At 36.7% G+C, this 14224-nt stretch overlaps 1 protein-coding gene across 1 annotated transcript; it reads left to right on the top strand.

Annotated features, from left to right (window-relative positions):
* The first annotated feature begins 1828 nt into the window (after positions 1-1828).
* On the top strand, positions 1829-13850 carry LOC103493449 (microtubule-associated protein 70-1). The gene is made up of 11 exons (XM_008454183.3): positions 1829-2510; positions 2594-2679; positions 4020-4085; positions 4184-4354; positions 4450-4620; positions 4735-4890; positions 4996-5142; positions 10262-10333; positions 10417-10953; positions 11065-11255; positions 13312-13850. Exons 1-11 carry the CDS (start codon positions 2246-2248, stop codon positions 13349-13351), a joined length of 1902 nt encoding a protein of 633 aa, XP_008452405.1. The 5' UTR covers positions 1829-2245; the 3' UTR covers positions 13352-13850.
* Positions 13851-14224: the final 374 nt, after the last annotated feature.

Genomic DNA, 14224 nt, shown 5'->3' with positions numbered 1-14224 from the left:
TACTGAAAAAGAAAGTATGTATATAAAATAAAAAGTGGAATAATCTTGTTGAAAATTAATAAATAGTTGTTTTCTACCTATTGTTGGTTTGTTTTTTCTTCTTCTTTACAAAACACTGAATAAATGGTTCAATCAGTCAAAGCGCCAACTTCATCCAACTATATCTTAGGAATAATATTTGGTATTTTGTTCACTATAAAAGGGTTTTTTTTTCCTTCCTAGAATGATAGTTATGTTGTGTAAAAGTGCCTCGACCCCATCCAAGTCTTTTTTTAGTTTAATACATCGTATTTTTCAGTTTAATAGTATATTTCACATCATTGATTCATAATTTAGTTTCAAACTTTAGTTTCTCACCATTTAATCATGGTCTTTTCAAATTTTTAACAAATTAATATTTAAATTTTAAGTATACTAATTTAATCCACGTGCTTTTTAGTTTTTAACAATTTAGTTTCTGGTATGTTTTGAGTGTTTAATTTAAAATATAACTCATTCAAAAAGAAATTAAAGTGTTTGACAATCACTCAAAATAGGATTTTAAGTTGCATTTTAAATATATTTTTTGATTAAAAAACATTCTTTTTTTAAGTGAATTGAAATAGATCCTTCTATCATCATTAAAAATTTCATCAAAATTAAATATTATATAATGTAAGTGTTTACTCTTTATAGTTCATGAAGACATACTATTATAAATCAGATCAATATAGTATTTTACTTCAAATATGCTTATAACCATAATCTATAATAACCCATCAATACTCCAAAATAACCCATAAATACCACCAAATTTTCAAATGGTAAAATATTTATTTAGAGCGAAAATGAATTTAATTCAATGATAATTGACATTATCTTCCAGAGTCGGTCCCTCATCCCATTTCCATAATTGTTGTACTAAAAGAATATCTACTTATAAATTTATAATATTTTTTTAAAAAATATCTGATTTAAAACTTAGATAATTGTAATAACATTTTTAAGTGTCAACTCGAAATACCTCCATCTTAATTTTTTTTAAAGAATAGATGTTTTAGATATAGTAAAATAAATTGGAAAACTTTCCTAAATATAACAAACTAGCACATTTTTCAAATATTTCAGTTTTGTCCTTCCATCTTTTAATCGTATTGTTTGTGTTTTTAGATTTAGGTAACTAAATCTATTTGTTTCTATCGTGTTTCTTTCTTTTCTTAAATGCGTGCATCTGTCTTCTCTTTCTTCTTTTTCTTTGTGCATGCAATTGTATTGTATTTCTTCTTTCATTAAAAAAAATCGTTTATACAAATTTTGAAAAAAAAAATCGTTTAAATTTGGTGTTTAGATTTTTTTTTTCAAAATTTCGTACTTTTACCGATTGTATAGCAAAATCTAAGCGATCGTGTGACCCCATTAATTAAACGATCATGTAACAAATTAGTCAAATGTAAACGATTGTGTACATTTTACCAAATATACTAGTCGCACGTGACATTTTTAATATTTTACGTGTGGACCTTTGAATTTTTTCATTTTTAAAATTGTTATATAGTAAATAGTTTAAAACTTTTTTATATTTTTGAAAAGACCTCAAATAAACATAAAAAAATTTTAGGATTTAGGGTGACTAAATCAACTCAATGTTAGGCTGATCTAAGAACAGATGATGAATTTTGGGATATTTATAAAATATTTAATGTCTCCTACAATTACTTCCTCTCTCTCAGACCTATTTTAAAATTCTAATTCAATCAAATTACGAATTATATTTTTTGTTTAGATAATAAAAAAGAATAATCACTCTCTCTCTCTCACTCACTCACTCACTCACTCACTCTCTTTCTATCTGTCTCTTTCTCTCTCTAACAGACTTCTCCCACAAATACATGCTGACACACCCTCCCAAGTCCCAAATTCCTAGAGAGAGAAACCCACAACAACAACGGCCCCAATTTCCTCTCTCTCTCTCTCTCTCTCTTTCTTCATTTCATTTATACCCCTTCTTTTAGAGAGAGACTCTATTCATCTCCCTCTCTTTAACGAACCCAATTCTTCTTTTCAATCTCTCTCTCTCTCGATTCCTCTGTTTTTCTCTCTGTTCTTTTCTTTTCTTTTCTTTTTTTTTTTTTTTTTATTTCATTTTGTGTTCATTGTGATGTACCCTTTCTGAGATTTGAACCCCTACAATTTCTTTGGATCCTGGCTTGGACTTACATTTGAATGTGAAGGTAGAGGGGGAGATATTTTGGTAGATCAGGTTGTAATGGCGGAGATTTCTGGTGATGGAGGTGGGTTTTTACCGGAGGTCAGTAATGGACGTGGGGTTGATTCTCAGGCTACGCCGACGCAGATTACAGCACCCAGTCCCACGCCCTTGACGGTGTCCGGATCTTTTAAGGAAGGGAAAAGCTCCTCTCGTCGCCGGACGTCGGTCAGGCCAAGTATGGACGCCGACGACTTCTTGAACTTGTTGCACGGCTCGGATCCGGTGAAGGTGGAGCTCAATCGCCTCGAGAATGAAGTGCGAGGTGCTAAATGTGGTTCGATCTGGTCTTTTTTGACAGGGATTTGAGCTGGATTTTTCTGTAATGTTTGTTTGTTTGTTTTGTAGATAAGGATAGAGAACTCGGGGAAGCTCAGGCAAAGATCAAGGCTTTGAAGTTGTCTGAGCGGCTTAGAGAAAAGGCAGTTGAAGAGGTTAATGTTTTATCATTTGAATGTTTTGGGACTTCCTAATATGCTGTCAATTCTGGAGATTCTTGTCGATTAGTTTAAAGGACTAAAGAAATTACTTCAAATTATTTTTCTTGTGTGAGATGGGATGGGATTTGAATTGTGATTTCAAAACCCCTTTATAATTGGAGAGCTCTACAAAACCATCTGTGGAGTTCGCGGAGTGTAGGTTGGAGCATTTTTCTTCAAGCAGTTGGGTTTACTCTTCGTATAGTTGAGATCTAGACTTTTCAATTAAAATCCTCTTATTATTCTTATTTCTATTGTGTGGGCATTCCTTCGATTCTTGTCGATGGGTACTTTCCATTGTTTCATATGTGCGTTTCTTTAGCAATGTGGATTGGTAAGTTCCATCAATCCTAAGTGGGGAAGAAGTACATCCTTATCCCAAATCTCTAGAACTACGTATTCTGGGAAGATACTTTTGATTTTTTTAAGTTTTCCCTTTATTTTGACTAATGCTTCTTTCAAGTTCTATTCATTCTCTCAGAACAATTCTCTTGAATTATTCTGTGGTCCTTGACCTCTCCTATCTCTCTAGTTTGAGGGCAGCATAAAGATTTTTCGTTTACATTCATGCTTAATCTTATGAAAATTTTACTAATAATGTTGGGAAGGGGAATAGTGAATTTAGCATAACTGTATGTCATGTTTGTTTCCATTTTGTTGGATTTTGCCCCCCTTTTTGAAAAACAAAATGTTTTGCTGCATGGGTCATTGTGGAAATTGTTCACCCTTTGGCCTCTTTCGATGTATAAGTTTTAATCACATATCTATTTTTTAACTTCTTGAATTATTTTTGTAATTTCAATCAGTCGTCTTTAATTATCATTTTGAATTCCAAGCGTCCAGAAGTTTAGCTGTTAATATTAATCCTTCTTCAGAAATGACACAATTTCAAATGTTTACAACTATAGGTATTATGGACTTTTAAAACTTAAGGTTTTTCTGTAAAATGATGCTAATACACTCCTTTAGCTTTATGTATTCCCATAGCCTATCAGCTTTTTAAAGTTAGCGACAGAGGTACTGTTTCTGTTTTCTTTGACGTGGGGGGAGGAGGGCTCCTACTCCTGATCCTAGAACTATTTTTACTCTGCTTTATCCTTCTTCATGAGGTTTCTTCGTCACTTCTGACTTTCCTACCTGGCTTTATGCTGTGAAGCTCTACTGGATTTCCTTTTCATGTATTCCCCCTAGCAACAATTATGATATTCGAGTGACATTTGTTAACTGACTATGCATTGAAGTTCTGGAGATTTATTGTATGGAAATGATTGATTTGGATTTTAATTGATATATAGCTGACTGACGAATTATCAAGGGTCGAGGAGAAATTAAAGTTGACAGAATCTCTTCTTGAAAGCAAGGTATTCACTATATCTCTTTTTGCCCTCATTTTTCTTTCATAACCTTCTGTACACCATTTGTTTGATATCATGCTAATTTATCTTGTAATATCTTGCAGAATCTTGAAATAAAGAAAATCAATGATGAGAAGAAGGCTTCAATGGCAGCTCAATTTGCTGCTGAAGCCACTCTTAGAAGAGTACATGCTGCTCAAAAGGATGATGACATGCCTCCAATCGAAGCCATTCTTGCACCTTTGGAGGCTGAGCTCAAGCTTGCAAGACAGGAGGTAATTCATTAAATATGCTACAATAGTTACTAATACACATACCAAGTGAAAAGAAAGTTACTGAGTTTATATGTGTTTTCTTGGTTGATTTCAAGATTGCTAAGCTTCAAGATGACAATAAAGCATTGGATCGTCTCACCAAATCAAAGGAAGCAGCTTTGATTGATGCTGAGAGGACTGTTCAAAGTGCCTTGGCCAAGGCCTCTATGGTGGATGATTTACAGAATAAAAATCAGGAGTTAATGAAACAGATTGAGATTTGCCAGGTAATGTTTCTGATGTGTGATGTTCAACATCTGAGCATGCGAGACATTTCATCCAACATGAACTTTTAAGCTTTATAATGAGGAGAAATTTATAGGTTTACTGATCTCTTTTAGGAAGAAAATAAAATCTTGGATAAGATGCACAGACAGAAAGTTGCTGAGGTTGAAAAATTAACACAAACTGTGAGGGAGCTGGAGGAGGCTGTTCTTGCTGGTGGTGCAGCAGCAAATGCTGTGAGGGATTATCAGCGAAAAGTTCAAGAGATGAATGTAACGTGTCGAATATTGAATTAGAAATGTCTTTTTTGACATGTACTAATTTGCATCTTGGAGTGCATAACCAAAATTATTGAGGTTTATTTCTGTGTTCTTCAGGAGGAAAGGAAAACTCTTGATAGAGAGTTGGCTCGTGCAAAAGTAACAGCCAACAGAGTGGCTGTTGTAGTAGCAAATGAATGGAAAGATGCTAATGATAAGGTTATGCCAGTTAAACAATGGCTTGAAGAACGAAGGTTCTTGCAGGTAAATCGAGTTCCATAACTCTTCTGCATCCAATATTGTACTCTAGACTCATCTGTTGCTTGCATTTTGTTGTTCTATTATGATAGACCCCCTATCATTAAGCAATACAGTAGAAGAGAGAAGAAAGCCAGCAAATAGATAAAGGCCCGTAAATAATTCTGTTAATGAGTCTGTTGGAAAAGTATATTATAAAAGTTAGAGAAGTTAGTTAGGAGAGTAGCATAAATAGCACAACAGTCTGAGGAGTTAGGAAGGTAAAATTTGAGAGAAGTATTCCTTGTTCATTCTTGAAAGATAGAATAACAGGAAAGGTCATTCTGTATTTCGTGCAAGAGTACTACTATCAATAAAAGCATTCTTACTTGATATACATATTCGGGTCCCATCATATTGGTATCGGAGAAGTTCATCCTGGGCAAGAAATGAAAAATCGCAAAGAAGGCTGAAGAAAGATTCGAAGCTGTCGAACAAGAGATAGTTAACATTCAAGTGGAATTGCACTGGCTACCAGAACTTGACGCAAAAATCACAAAGCATCTCGAGAAGATCAACTTACAGAATGAAAAGAATCAACATCAGCAGCAATTAATTCTGAAATATATTGAAGAAATGATGAAGGAACAATCAACAACTCGCGAATCCGAAGGCTCATCCAGTAAAATAAAGACGAAGATGGTAAAGTTGATCAATGAACCAAACTGTAACGAAAATGAGAACGAAGAGAAAAACAACCGTTGAAATAAGTTCAAAAAGGTCGAAATGCTTGTATTCAATGGTGACGGTCTAGACGCGTAGCTATTTTGCGCAGACCGATACTTTCAAATTCATAAGTTGATAGATTTTGAAAAGGTGCTCTAGCAACAATTAGCTTTGAAGGATCAGCCTTGAATTGGTAGAGTGCAGGAAGAGGGGGAAAATTTGACGAGTTGGCTGAATTTAAAAGAACGATTACTCGTACGATTTCGTTCGGTAAGAAAAGGATCAATTTGTGGTCAATTCTTGAGAATTCGGCAAGAATCGACAATGGAGGAATATCGAAACCACTTCGATAAACTAATGGCGCCATTATCAGATCCACAAGATCGGGTGATTGAATAAACTTTCATGAATGGATTACTACCGTGGATTAAGGCTGAAGTTGAATTCTGTCGATTCGTCGGTCTAGCCCAAATGATGCAGTTGGCTCAGCTCTTAGAAAACCCTGAGATAATTCGAAACGAAGCCAACCTCAAAAGCTATAGTGGAGGTAAGTATCTTGCATCTTCTTCATCTATTACTAAGTCCTATACCGTTCCCAATTCAAACGACAACAAAGGGAATACTATATTCCCAATGAGAACAATTACTCTTGGAGGAAACTCGACTGGAGAAGGAAAGAAAGAAGGTCCATCAAAGAGATTGAGTGAGTCAGAAAAGAAAAAGGTCTCTATTTTCGCTGCAATGTGAAATATTCTCATGACCACAAGTGTAAAGCCAGGGAGCAGAGGGAATTGAGAATGTAGGTAGTGAAGGATGATAACGAAGAATTCGAGATCGTGGAAGATACGAATTATGAAGAAAAAGAATTGAAAATGGTAAGGATAGTAGAAGAAGATCAAACCATAATTGAACTATCCGTTAATTCAGTTGTTGGTCTTTCCAACCCAAATACCATGAAAGTAAGAGGGAAAATCAAGGAGAAAGATGTGGTGATACTGATAGATTGTGGAGCCACCCACAATTTCATCTTAGAGAAGTTGACCAGTGAAGTACAATTGACCAAAAGAATACTTCACACTATGGAGTAATCCATCCGGTGCAGTGATAAAAAGGCAAAGGAATATGTGAAGCCGTGGAAGTAATATTGAATGAACGGAAGATAGTGGCTGATTTCTTACCATTGGAGTTAGGGGGAGTAGATGTGGTGTTAGGAATGCAATGGCTATACTCACTAGGTATCACATAAGTTGATTGGCGAAACCTAACCATGACTTTCCTACATCAAGGAAAGAAGATAGTCACTAAAAGAGATCCTAGCCTAACTAAGGCAAGAGTAAGCCTGAAGAACACGATAAAATCGTGGTAAGATTCTGACCAAGGATTCTTGGTGAAATGCCGATCCATGGAAGGAATGACTACATCCTCGGAAGAAAGTGAAAATGAAATCGAAGAAGTATTAACTACTGAGAAATCAGTGAAGGTAGTACTGAAGAGATATGAAGAAGTGTTTACATGGCCAAAAGAACTACCTCCACAAAGAAACATAGAACACCACATCCACCTCAAACAGGGCACCAACCTAGTAAATGTGAGACCATATCGCTATGCCTTTCAACAGAAGACTAAAATGGAGAAACTCATGGATGAGATTCTGAAATCAGGAGTTATCCGCCCTAGCAACAGTCTCTACTCCAGCCTAGCTCTGATAGTAAGAAAAAAGGATGGAAATTGGTGCTTTTGTGTAGATTATCGAGCACTAAATAATGTGACCATACCCGACAAATTTCCAATACCAGTGATTGAAGAGCTGTTCGATGAACTAAATGGGGCAACCTGGTTCTCCAAAATTAATCTAAAGGTAGGGTGTCACCACGTTCGGTTATGCAAGGATGATATTGAGAAAATGGCATTCCGAACCCATGAAGGCCACTATGAATTCATGGTCATGCCTTGTGGTTTGACCAATGCACCCTCAACATTTCAATCCTTGATGAATTCAACCTTCAGGCCATATCTAAGGAAATTTGTGCTGGTATTCTTTGACGACATCCTAATCTACAGTAAAGATATAAAAGCGCATCTACAACATTTAGGGCTAGTATTAGAAATACTGAGAAAGAATGAGTTGCAAATAAAAAGAAATGCAGCTTTGCCGAAACAAGGTTTGATTACTTGGGACACATTATCTCAGGTAAAGGAGTAGAAGTGGACCCTAAAAAAATTAGAGCAATCTTAGGCCTAACTGGATATTACAGGAAGTTTGTTCAACATTATGGCTTAATAGCAGCTCCACTAACACAACTACCGAAGCTCGGAGGATTTAAATGGAGTGAAGAAGCCTATGAAGCGTTCCAAAAGCTGCAAAATGCCATGATGACATTCCCTGTGCTAGCTCTACCGGATTTCAGTGCTACCTTTGAAATAGAGACAGATGCATCAGGCTACGGAATAGGAGCAGTGTTGACTTAATCTAAACACCCTATTGCTTACTTCAGTCACACATTGGCCGTAAGAGATAGAGCCAAACCAGTATACGAAAGAGAACTCATGGCTGTTGTCCTAGCTGTCCAGAGATGGAGACCCTGTTTGCTTGGTAGAAAATTTGTAGTAAAAACCGACCAAAGATCATTAAAGTTCCTATTGGAACAAAGGGTGATCCAGCCTCAATACCAAAAGTGGATAGTCAAGCTTTCAGGCTACACATTTGAGGTAGTATATAAACCTGGACTAGAGAATAAAGCGGCAGACAGACTCTCAAGAATGCCCCCTACAGTGCATTTATACAATCTAACAGCACCTACACTAATTGACTTACTTATAGTCAAAGAAGATGGAAAGAGATGAGCATCTGCAGAAAGTAATGACAGAATTAAGGGAGGAAGGAGGAAACAAAGAGAGTAAATTTTCCATCCAGCAAGAGATGTTGAGATATAAAGATAAGACTGGTCATCTCCAAAGCATCAAAATTAATTCCGACAATATTACATACCTATCACGACTCGGTATTCGGGGGACACTCAGGGTTCTTAAGAACCTACAAAAGATTGGCTGGAGAATTATACTGGGAAGGCATGAAGCAAGACGTGAAAAAGTATTGTGAACAATGCTTAATCTGCCAGAAAAACAAGTCTTTAGCTCTATTCCCTGCAGGTCCATTGATACCATTGGAAATTCCAAACTGTGCGTGGAGTGATATCTCTATGGACTTCATTGAAGGTCTACCTAAATCCAATGGGTTTGAAGTTATTCTTGTAGTAGTAGACCGGTTCAGTAAGTAAGGGCATTTCTTGACATTGAAACACCCTTACACTGAAAAAACCGTGGCTTATATATTCATTAAAAAAGTTTTCGGGCAAACTGAAGTAGTAAATAGAGGGGTTGAGACGTACTTGCATTGTTTCTGCGGAGAAAGACCAAAAGAGTGGGCTAAATGGCTACATTGGGCGGAATACTAGTACAACACCACATTTCAAGGATCATTGGGGATAACACCCTTTCAAGCAGTATACGGCCGTTTACCACCCCTCTAATATATATTATGGAGACCGAGACACCCCAAATTCCACACTAGATGAGCAGCTCAAGGAGAGAGATATGGCCTTAGGGGCGTTGAAAGATCACTTGAGAATTGCTCAAGAAAAAATGAAAAGAAGTGCAGACCAAAAGAGAAGGGAACTAGAATACACGGTTGGGGATATGGTCTTCTTAAAAATAAGACCCTACAGACAAGTCTCACTACGAAGAAGGAATGAAAAGCTCTCTCCAAAATTTTTTGGGCCCTATAGAATCCTAGAAAGGATTGGTCCAGTGGCATACAAGTTAGAATTACCAGAAACAGCATCCATCCACCCTGTGTTTCATGTTTAACAGATCAAAAAAATGACGGGGGAACACCAAGCTGAATCAGCAGAAATACCCTACATTACTGAGAACCATGGATGGCGTGCAGAACGTGAAGAAGTCTATGGTTACCTAAAGAATAAAATTGCCGGATGGGATGTATTAATCAAGTGGAAAGGGTTATCTAGAAATGAAGCAACATGGGAAGACTATGATGAAATCCAGCAACGATTCCCTAAGTTTCACCTCAAGGACAAGGTGAATTTGGAGAAGGGGTGTAATGATAGACCCCCTATCACAATACAGTAGAAGAGAGAAGAAAGCCAGCAAATAGATAAGTGCCCGTAAATAATTCTGTTAATGAGTCTGTTAGAAAAGTTATTTAGGAGAGTAGCATAAATAGCACAACAGTTTGAGGAGTTAGGCAGGTAAAATTTGAGAGAAGTATTCCTTGTTCATTCTTGAAAGATAGAATAACAGGAAGGGTCATTCTGTATTTCGTGCAAGAGTACTACTATCAATAAAAGCATTCTTACTTGATATACATATTCGGGTCCCATCATATTACTTCTATTTTCAGGGAGAAATGCAGCAACTTCGTGATAAACTTGCTATAACTGAGCGGACCGCAAAGTCTGAAGCACAATTGAAAGTAATAAAATCTTTTCTCAATGGTTGTCATTGTGTACATGTTAACAATTGCTAGAAACTAAAAACTCTGCTGCTGTTTTCCAGGAGAAGTATCAACTGCGACTTAGAGTGCTTGAAGAGAGTTTAAGAGGGTCTTCTGGTGGTAACAATCGAAGTACTCCAGAAGGGAGAAGTATAAGCAATGGCCCTTCTCGTCGACAATCCCTGGGTGGTGTTGACAACATTTCAAAATTAACTTCCAATGGATTTTTATCCAAAAGGACACCAGGTTCTCAGTTTAGGTCTTTGTCCTCAAGCAGCAGCACTGTGTTGAAACATGCTAAAGGCACGTCAAAATCATTTGATGGAGGCACGAGGTCATTGGACCGAGGAAAGGTGTCATTAAATGGACTTCTACCCAGTTATTCATTCAATCAATCCTGTGATGCTACGAAGGACAGTGAAGTAAATAATGATTGGAAAAGTAATCCTGATGAAAAAGGAAATGAGTCTCCAACAATTGAGAGTGAAGACAGTGTTCCGGGCACATTGTATGATTTACTTCAAAAGGAGGTTATAGCTTTGAGAAAAGCTGGTCATGAGAAAGATCAAAGCCTTAAAGATAAGGATGACGCGATTGAGGTTGTTATTCTTGACAAGCTTCTTTACATTTATGATTTATGTAATTTATTCTTTATCGGCAAGTCTTATAGATTGTTGACTTCTTTTCTGGTATTGGTGCTCGGTTTTCAGATGTTAGCAAAGAAGGTAGAGACGCTGACCAAAGCAATGGAGGTTGAGGCAAGGAAGATGAGAAGGGAAGTGGCTGCCATGGAGAAGGAGGTAGCAGCTATGCGTGTGGAGAAAGAGCAGGAGAACAGGGCAAAGCGATTTGGTGGTAGCACGAAAGGCCCCGTTAGTGCAGCACAACTGCTTCCTGGAAGGTAAATTCTGATTTCTGTCATGTACAAAACTAGTAATGAATCAACCCTGTTATCATCAAGAAACTAGAAGTGTACGCAATTATTGTATTTTGAGTGCATATCTCTGATCTGATTTTTTTTTCCCTTTTTTTTGGGGGTGGAGGGTGGTTGGAGATTCTAAACTATGTAATTTAGAGAGCTGATTAGAATATGCTCCCTAATTTATGTAATTCATTATATTTCATGTTTTCAAGTTAATATGTTCTATGTACGGGGTTAAATGTTGGGAATTTGCGGCAAATCTTTGTTATGCAATGCACGAAATATTTGGATTTAATTGATAAGGAATGGAAAGTTGTATTAAATTCCACACGTGTTCAGTTTCTTTGTTAAGATGTCCTTTTCCTTGACGTCCTGGAAGATGTTGCGTATATGGACGTGTATTGTGATGCTCTTTTATTGAGGAATTCTCTCTCTCTCTCTCTCTCTATCTTCTTTCTTGATGATACGCAATCCCTTGTATTAACTAAAAGTGATCAAAAGATGAACAGAATCCTAACCATGTCCTTATGGAATTAGAAATCTCCATCAGCCAGAAGATTAAAAGAATATCGGTAATAGAAGAAACCAAAAAGAAACTACAGAATGAACTCATTCCCAGATCTCGGGCACCTTCTGTCCTGATTTCCTGTTGAAAATTTCCATTCTTACTTCCAGATCTCTGATAAAATAGCGATCACTGTTTTTCCAGAAGACCCTGTGGTTCTTAATGCTATGGGGGTCCCTTGGATAATCTCCTCCAGGTTGGTTACCGACCAGCAGAGGTAAATTTTCAGAACCATTATCCGAAAAGAAGGGTAAAAGATCCAAAATAAGTAACAATAACAATAGCATCCTTTGGGTTTGGCATTAAACACAACTCTTTTGGTTCACTAGGAGATTTGCCTTTCTTTGAGTGCAATAGGAAATGAATTTCCTTCGTGCAACAAGCCTGGTGATGAAGTAGATCTGTTTTGGAGCTTCGGATTCCGGAAACAATTTTACTTTGGTGGTAGGAAGGGAAAATACCCCCTTTTTTTATAGACACAACTACTTTCATTTAGAAACAATAGAAGAATACAAGGGCAACAAAAAACAAGTCCACAAAACCCCTCTAAAAAATTACAAAAAGTCTGAGACTGAAATCCAAAACGAAAGATGAAACCTCACGAAGGACCAAACATCACCGTGGTCCCTTAAACATTCTGATATTCTCTCCCCCAAATATCCCTACAAAATAGCACACTCCAGCTACCACAAAAAGTCTTTGAGACCGAAATCCAAAACAAAAGATGAACCTCACTAAGGACCAAACATCGACCATGGTCCCTCAAACGCTCTGATTTTCCTCTCCCCCAAATATCCTACAAAATAGCATACACCCCAGCTACCACAAAAACTGTTATCAACTAAACTACAAAATAGCATCAATCGTGGAGTATGATAGGGATGATCCTCAACTAAACTAAACAGCTTGCTCCTTGGGTCCCTATCAGACTGCCCTCAACAAGTGACTTGCAATTATTTGCTAGGACCATGATCAAGCATCAATAATGGTCCTTACTACAACTGAAGTGGAGAGCTTGTTCCCCATTTTCCCATCAGATTATATCTCATATGTAGTAGCTTATATGCATCCAACACAAAGGAAGACAGAGCACATGCCATTGGATTGAGATCCCAACCATCTTGTCATTGCCACCACGCTGAGAGTTACAAAAAAGATTGAACTACTGTAGGTTTCTAGATAGGACATAATGCTGCCTTTCTTCCACAGCTCTTGAGTGAGGCATTTCAAAACATGATTAACTCACATAGACAATATAGTTTTCTTGATTTATGATGATTATTTGTGTAAAAGAAAGAAACAAGAATTTCATTCTTCAAAGACTTGTGAGAATTCTTATCACTTGTCGATCTGTGTTTACTGCACCCTACTGCCCTTAACTTTAATTTGCTCTTACTCTTGAACCTTTCTTTAATAGACTAGACTGTTTTCTTACCTGAAAAGTTGACTGACGTCTTTCATATTCTCCAGAAATGTTGGACGAGGTGGGTTGAATCGCAGCACGCAATAACAAGAAGCCGAATCTGCATTTATGCAACCAATAGTTTCCACATAGTTTATGATCTTTGTTCTTTTTTACTCTATTCTATTTTCTTCCTCATGATTGATCGTAGTAGTGTAACCCGCATGCCAATCACCTTATGTTCGTTAGAATTGTTGCCAATATAGAAAGGGGAAAGATTTGGAAAGATGACGCTTCATGAGGAGCTAATTGGTAATGCATCTGACTTAGGATTGTCATCCCTCTGTTTAGAGATCAGCAAAGAAGGGGAGAAAGAAAAAGTTAAAAAAGGAAGAATAGTTGACTTGCTGGCTAACCACCTTCTGTCAGGTTTGTTTTTGAGTGAACCAGTGGTTGTGTGATTTGTATAGGTAGTCGCTCTACTTATTTGAATTTTTACTTTTGTTTCCTCTATTGTCATATTCAGTTGATATATGATATGATGTAATCTGCAATGAGTGTGTTGTTGGTTCAGGTATTGTTAATATATTCTTGTTATCACACAAAACTCTCTTCTTTTATGCTCCATTTAGTCCTTTGCTGTTTTATCTGCATGGTCGTTTGTGAATCTTTGCCAAAATGATGATAGGTGTTCCATGCCAAATTGAATATAGCTAAATAGTTGGATAATCAAGAGGTCTGTATTTCAAATCTTTTTAGCTCGCATTATACTAAAGAAAATGATAGTTTATCAACGGTTTTTCTTTCTTTCTTTTTAAAAAGAAAAAAACATTTTATCAACAAGTAAAAAGAAAGAAACATTTTATCAACAAGTATTTCTTTTTAATTATTATTTTGGTAGGTTAGACAGTTGGAGTCATTGCGTCTTTTCAATGAAAGGGGAGGATGTTTCATCTCGCAGTAGTGTCTGTGACACTCTTA

Source organism: Cucumis melo, chromosome 10 (genome assembly GCF_025177605.1).
Source record: "Cucumis melo cultivar AY chromosome 10, USDA_Cmelo_AY_1.0, whole genome shotgun sequence".
Classification (NCBI taxonomy): domain Eukaryota; kingdom Viridiplantae; phylum Streptophyta; class Magnoliopsida; order Cucurbitales; family Cucurbitaceae; genus Cucumis; species Cucumis melo.
The sequence above is the reverse complement of the archived record's forward strand: the minus strand, read 5'-3'. Positions and strand labels throughout refer to the sequence as shown.

Excerpts from the sequence above, each read along its gene's own strand:
- LOC103493449 (XM_008454183.3), top strand. The coding sequence starts at position 2,246 with ATGGCGGAGATTTCTGGTGATGGAGGTGGGTTTTTACCGGAGGTCAGT. Across the intron at positions 4,891-4,995 it reads GAAAAGTTCAAGAGATGAAT|GAGGAAAGGAAAACTCTTGA; the intron begins GTAACGTGTCGA and ends TGTGTTCTTCAG. Across the intron at positions 11,256-13,311 it reads GCACAACTGCTTCCTGGAAG|AAATGTTGGACGAGGTGGGT; the intron begins GTAAATTCTGAT and ends CATATTCTCCAG.